Source organism: Cygnus olor, chromosome Z, assembly GCF_009769625.2.
Source record: "Cygnus olor isolate bCygOlo1 chromosome Z, bCygOlo1.pri.v2, whole genome shotgun sequence".
In the NCBI taxonomy this organism is placed as follows: Eukaryota; Metazoa; Chordata; class Aves; order Anseriformes; family Anatidae; genus Cygnus; species Cygnus olor.
In genome coordinates this window covers 50,333,646-50,340,670 of record NC_049198.1, presented here as the reverse complement: position 1 = coordinate 50,340,670, position 7,025 = coordinate 50,333,646, and the positions used below count along the sequence as shown (strand labels likewise).

Sequence of the window (7,025 nt, the reverse complement as noted above, 5' to 3'; positions counted from 1 at the left end):
AAGATCTGGGAGGTCTCATCCAACCTTTATGATTCTGTGACTCTCCGATTGTCTCTATGGTCCCACCCCCGCTCAACGGCCGCCCCGCTCCGGCCCAGGGGCCGCCCAAGGTCCCGCCCGCCGCCGCCGCCCCGCCGCCCGCCATGCTGCCCCCGGGGCTGCTCCGCCGACCCCTCGCCGCCGCCGCCGCCCGCCTGTGCGGGGCGCGGGGCCGCCCGCAGGTGAGGGCCGGGACGGGGCAGAGAAGGGCAGGGAAGGGAAGGGAAGGGGAGGCCGGGGCGCTGTTTTGGCCGTGGTTTTCCTAGGTGGGGGGGCGAGAGCCCCGTTCCTGGCTATTCAGTCAGACGAAAAAGCGAGCCTGTTGCGGGGCTGGGGAATATTTATGTGGCATGGATGGGAAAACTGTTCTCCAGCAGCACTTGGGAGGCTGCCAGCAAAAGGCAAGGAGGCAGGGTTTAACAGCCTCTTGCAAGAAGGAAGCAATCTCTCCCCAAGCGTTTGCTTCTTTCCGTTTCTTATGCCAGCAATCTATAAGTTGTCAATACCGATTTAAGGCTGTAATTAGGAAGCATATTGCAATAGTTGGTCGTGTTCCCTTAGTTCCCTTGGTAAAAATGTAATGTAATCTGGGGAAGTATTGGGCTAAACAGTGCCAGGAGAAGCAGTGTTTTAATGCAGAATTGTAAATTAGTAGTAGCTTTTTTTAATTATTATTATTTTATGCAGTTGCACACTGTAAGTTTCCTCAGCAAAATTAGTAATGGTTTCTGGTTTAGTCAGTACTCTGCATTAAACTGTTAAATGATATGAAGAGTTAGCCACCTTTTTTATTTTTTTTCTTTCTTTTTAGAATCATAAACTCTAAATTTACGTATTGAAAGCATATTAATAAGTGTATTGCAGGGGGTAATCATCAAGATGTCTGGTTCGCTTTTGTGTTCACAAGCAGCCAAGGCAAGAGCACGCCCTGCAGAGGGTAACGAATGAGTAACCTGGCAGGCAGCACTTCCCCTGCTCCCATTTCTGTCGAGCTGACCCTTGGCTCACGTGCCGTGGCATCTTTTCCATGGCAGAGGACTGGGTCATGCAGGCATAGCCTGGTGCCAGTGGTTCTCGGAAGACCCCCGTGAGACCCTGTTGAGGAAAGGAAACCCCTTCTTTTTTAATGGGTAATAATTAAACAGTTCATTTTGATAAAGGAAGCGTGACAGTCTGTTGCACTGCCAAAAGGAATTCCAGCAAATAGTGCACATGGGAAGTATTTCCAAAGGAAGAAGTCACAAGGTACTTTTGCAGTGGAGGTCATGAAGCATTCCCTCTCCCAGTCCCCAGTAAAAACAAAACAAACAAAACAACAACAACAACAAAACACCTGTGCCTCACTGTAAAACAGAATGTCTAGAAATGAGACAGAAGATGGTTTTCTGGCTTGAGAATTAGTTTGTTACTTTTCTTAACATTTTCTCTTAGGTACTCGCATCCCTTGCTACAGGCCCCAGACAAAATAATGGCATTTTCTATGAAATTCGCACATACGATATTAAGCCATCAAGGATGAAGGAGTTTGTGGAACTGGTCAATAAGTACTTCCACCTTCGCACAGCTCACTCAGAGCTGGTGGGACTCTGGACTGTGGAGCTGGGAGCGATGAATAAGGCTGTCCATGTGTGGAAGTATGGTACGCTCGGCATCCCTCTGTGTGCTCCGTGTGCCAGCGAGGGGACTGCTTACGTGGCTTTTGTTTGTTGCCCTTACGATAAGTAACCAAGCATCAGAAAAAGAAAAGATGTTACCATACTGATTACTGAAAAAAAACAAAACACTGTAGGACAATTTTGACGTGTTGGGATGAAAGAATTACAGCTGTTCCTACAGGGTGGTCTTTGTGCCTCGCAGGTGTATGAGATGAACTGCAGCTTTTGTCTGTGGTAGGTGTCTTGCTTAGGGCCAGCTCCTGAACCACAGATGTCTTCACAATCTCAAAATGGGTGGAAAAAAGACTGAGACCTCCTCAACAGGATAATGCAGATAACTGCAGACAATACATATGCAAGCATCTGTATGTGTTTATACAGAGTCACGCACGTATAATTCTTCCCAAATTTTAGTTGAGCATAGTTCAAGTTTAGCTCAGTCACTCCCCTAAAACAGAGCACACAGTTTGTGTGGTTAGGTTCCTGAAGCTACGCTGTGCTGAGCTGGAAAGCTGCTCCACCAGCTCTGTCATCCCACGTGCGTGAAGTGCTCTGTTGCTGCAGCGATGGTTGCAACAGGCTGCTGGTGCTGTAATCAGCTTTTTACATTGTTGGAGTCAGTGCTGTCTGCCACATGCATCTGTGGTTAAGAAATGTCCTGCTTCTTAGAATTTTCTGCCCTATTCTGTTGTTCCTTTTTCTAAAAAAAATTCTGAATAGTTTCTGAGAAACTTTTTAAATGGAAAACTAAGGAAAAATAAAATTATTTTTATTTCATAATTGTGTTTATATGTGTACGGTTCAACATCCTTTCTCCTTGTCTCATCAGCCCCCTTCTTAAATGTTGTTAAGTAATTAAGGAAAACTGTTACGTTTTTTCTCTCAATACCAAAATACTGATACTCTTCAAGGTTCTTTCCAGTCTGTCATGCTGCATCTTTCTTATGCTGGCTGATGTAGCAGTAAGTACGTTTTTTCATATTTTCTTCCGCTTTCTTACAGATAATTTTGCCCACAGAACAGCAGTCCGGAAGGCGCTAGCCAATGACAAGGACTGGCAGGGAAAATTCATCTCTCCAGCCCTTACCTGTATAGAGAAACAGCACAATGAAGTTGCTTATCTGGTACCCTGGTGTCAGCTTGGGAAACCTTCAAAAGAAGGGGGTGAGCTTACCTTCTCTTTTACTGATTAAAGTTACTGATGCCGACTGACCAACTAACAAAAAATGCCTTAAAGTTTAAACCAGGTATTACATGATTTTATATCCCTTTATGTAACAAGTGCATGTATGTACACTCGTGAAAGAGGTGACATAATACAGATGAGGTAGAAAGTTTTTAAGAATGGCTTTGTACTTATGTCAAAAGCTACAGCTCCAGTTGTAAGGCTGTAAAAAGTTGTGTGAGTCACATAAACAAACATGCGGGATGACAACTCCACACTGACATTCTGAGCAGTCATCCTGGGCTTGCTTTGTCCATCCGTCAGTGAGGGGATGTTTCCTGGAAACATTTAAAAAAAAAAAGATTGTTCTGTTTCACAGGAATTTTTCTCGTTTATCAATTTTTATATTACTGCTTCTTTTGCATAATTGTTTTTAAAACAACAGAGACCCCAAACCTACCTTTTAAAGTTACATATAAATCAAGCATACTTTGTAGATCATAGATTAGGTTTAGATGTCCTGTCTCTGTATATTTTCTTTCTTTCTGTCGTGAATGTGACTATACGCTTACTGAAGAAAATTCACAGACTTTAGTCTGTCAGTGGAGTGATGTCAAATAGGCCCTGCTTTACCCCTCAGAATGTGTATGCATACAGTAACCTTTGTTGCTTATTTCTGAGAGATGGTGAATTTTATGCTGTGTTACAATTGAATTTAAAAGCGGTCCAGTTTGCTGTTAAAATTGGATACCTGGCAATTCTAACACTCAATTCCCATTTTAATGTTTGTACTTTTTAAATCTCCAGCCTGTATTTGGAGAACAATACCAGACAGTACATTGCCATATGACAGTTGTCCAGATTTCTATTAAAGTGTTAGCAAGTGTGATTTAGAGTAACTATGTGAATGGAAAGGAGGCAGGTAACATGTCTTTTAGCAGGACTAGAGTTTTTTGGGATATCGTGCTGTTTGTCTGCAAGCAAGGCAGATTGTTTGGGAGAGCAGAGACTGTAATCTAGTCGTGGTCTGTTGTTTATGACTTCAAATCCTGATGCGACCAGCTGCCAAGATTCAAAGGGGTTTGTAATGTCATAAACCAGCTCCAGAAAACATCACTAGTCTTAGAAGAGGCCAACTTGCATAGTTCAATCAGCCATCGCAAACTTACCAAGTATAAGTATTTGTGATTTCTGCAAAGTACACTGAACTGCTGTGAATGTTCATGCGACCGTTTCCCTTTAAGCTGGGCTTTGTGGGAATCCTTCTGTACCTCTGGGTCCCAGCGCTTTTATGTAGACTTCAAACAGTTCCAGCTGAAGAGCCACTTCCCTGTGCTCCTCTGGAAGCTGTGAGATGATGTGTGGGCTGGGAGGAAGGAGGCAGTTTTGTGGGCTGCCCACCCCAAATGGCAGGGAATTGCAGTACTGCTTTCACAATGACTACATTGTGGCTGTGACTAAGAAACAGCAAATTACGTTTTATTTCCTTCCTCGAGGTCCTCTTTGTCTTTTCCTCCAGGTGTATACGAGTGGGTTACTTTCCAGATGAAACCTGGTGGGCCAGCTCTGTGGGGTGAATCGTTCCAGGCTGCAATCAATGCTCACATCAATACAGGCTACACTAAGCTGATTGGTGTTTTCCACACAGAGTATGGGTTACTTAACACAGGTACAAGTACTACTCACTTTCTGATAAAGATTTGGGAATGGTGACTGGGGGAGAAGGGGTGGGAAAAGTGGGAGAAACCCTTGTCCTGGCTCACGATTGGATGGCTCAATAAAAAAAAAAATGTTGGTATGGATCACAGAAGTCCTATAAACAGTCCTTGAACCCACCTTTGTGTATTGGGTTATATGCTTAAGCCAGGTGGTGCTCTTTTAAAAGGTTCTCAGATCTGATGTTCAAGAGTCAAACCTTTTAAAGGCTGAGCAACCGATTGTCTCTCCACATACTCGCCTGGTGATTGTCTCTCCACATACTCGCCTTGCTAGATGCAAGGCATCCAACATGAGAGGGTGGAAAACTGGGGCATGCATATTGTATTACAACAGTAACAATATTTAGCTGCCTTTATTTGAACTTTTCAGTCCATGTGATCTGGTGGAATGAGAACCCAGATCACCGGGCAGCAGGAAGGCACAGCGCCCATGAAGATGCCAGAGTGGTAGCAGCTGGTAAGAGATGTTGGCTCTCACTGCTGTTACTTGTATGCATGCTGAGAAAAGCATTACTCCTCATTGGATTTCTTTCTTAATCAAATGCGCGTTTCATTGCAGTACGGGACAGCGTCAGGTTCTTGGAGTCCCAGCACAACATGCTGATGATTCCTCTGGCATGCTCACCCCTGAAGTAACCTTCCCCTAAACGATGTGACTGATGGCAGAAAAGACAAGATGGAAGCACTGTCAGCAAGTACCGTCGCATGGATCGTCATACCCTCGTGAACTGCATGGTTTGTTCTTCAGTTTACAGTGAATGGATGAAAAATGCTGATACACCAAAGAAAATTAGTAAAATCCTGCACATGATAGTTTATGGTGATGTTTCTACATCTCCAGAAATAGAACATGAAAGTTAGCTTTGCAGATCTTTTATTTTAACATCTCACTTCTTAAAACTTTTCTGTGTTTACTAATAGGCCCCAGTAAGTAAAGTGTTGTTTTCCAAGGCTGCAATTCAGGGTGGTATCATTTTCATAATGCACATTGGCGACTCTTCTAATCATTGCATCATGGGTATTACATATTGTCTTAAGAATAAATGCCCCTATATCCTTGTAACACGGTTATGTTTCATCAGACATCTCATTGGGATGCTTTATATTAATTCTTTGTAATGTAAAATTTCAGTATGGCTACAGTTGTGCCATGGAGGTGCTACAGTGAAGCTGGTTAGGTGGCGTTCTGATGGAGTCTGCCCTGACTTCAGTCCTTTCATTTTGTATTCTGTAAGCTAGCTTTGAGGAAGTATTTTAATGCTTATTTAGGGTGCTAAAATTTACAATCTTGTATCTCAAATTCAGCGCATCTATACATGCTTACGTTCTTTGAAATACTGTCTGCCAGATTGTTAAAAGCCAAATAAATTTGCATAAAGAATGAAATTTTAGTGTTTGCATCTCCAGCTTGTTATGGGTTTGACCTGTGATAAACCCCACTCTCCCAAGTACAGCCTTCTGCAGATTTTGCATTTTGGTCATCAACAGGCCTGGTAATAGCTGCTCTGGAGTCACTAAGCTGCTTTGTGATTTGCTAGAGCAGCAGCAGGGCAGAGAGCATGCGGGGTGAGGTGTCACTTAGATTTTGTGTACAGTGAAAAGCACCCTCTGCTGAAATCTGAAGGTCGGTAATTGGCAGTGCACGCAGGAGGCCTTTCCACAGTTTATTCACTGACCTGCGATAAGGAACTGATTTCACTTTACCAAAGTATCTTTGTGCAATCTGCCTAATGATGATTATTGCTTCTGTCAAGTGCATTAAGGTCTCATGGAAAGCACTAGGAAAAAAAAAAAAACAAAAACGGCTGCAGGTAGTTGTGCTGGTGTCCAAGCTGAGTGGATGGGATCCAGCTGCTGTGTAATGGAGTGTTAACAGGTCACAGATTTTACTCCAGTCTTCATCCTGTCTCCCCGTGACAGAGGGACCTCTAGCGTTCTCAGGGTGGACAACGGACTAGTTCAGAGACCCCTGAGTTATATTTTACAAATAAACTTTTAAAGGTATAAATGACTGATAAACCATCACTAGCACATTGATTTAGAATGTGGTCTTGTAGCAGTTAAAAGGGGGCTGTTCATTTTTCTTGAACAAAAACATGGACTAAAATGGTACAAGGAAGTAATAAGACTTTTTGCACACAAATGCAACAAATTACTTATATTTATTAACTGACATGGAAAACAGCAAAGTATTACAAAAAGACTAAAATTTTGTAATAAAACTATTCTATCACAAACACTTAAAGTGATGAATACTCAGAATGTTGGAGATGTACTTTATTCCAAAGTTTGTATTTTTTGTGGCACAAAAAAAAATAAAGCACACTACCCAAATTGCAGGCTGAACACTGTATTAAGGCAGAAGAAACAGGTCATTTTAATTGGCTTCTTGAGAAGAATTTTTGTGAAGCGTCTAACTCAATGAATTCGTTGGATTCTGGAACTTTG

At 42.7% G+C, this 7,025-nt stretch overlaps 1 protein-coding gene across 2 annotated transcripts; it reads left to right on the top strand.

Moving 5' to 3' along the window:
• The first annotated feature begins 41 nt into the window (after positions 1-41).
• On the top strand, positions 42-5,958 carry NIPSNAP3A (nipsnap homolog 3A). Of its 2 annotated transcripts, none has more exons than XM_040540136.1 (6): positions 42-221; positions 1,471-1,678; positions 2,697-2,858; positions 4,379-4,528; positions 4,948-5,034; positions 5,137-5,958. In XM_040540136.1, exons 1-6 carry the CDS (start codon positions 57-59, stop codon positions 5,211-5,213), a joined length of 849 nt encoding a protein of 282 aa, XP_040396070.1. In that variant the 5' UTR covers positions 42-56; the 3' UTR covers positions 5,214-5,958. The 2 variants fall into 2 exon arrangements, with proteins under 2 accessions (XP_040396070.1, XP_040396071.1); XM_040540137.1 differs by lacking the exon at positions 42-221 and adding an exon at positions 1,237-1,284.
• Positions 5,959-7,025: the final 1,067 nt, after the last annotated feature.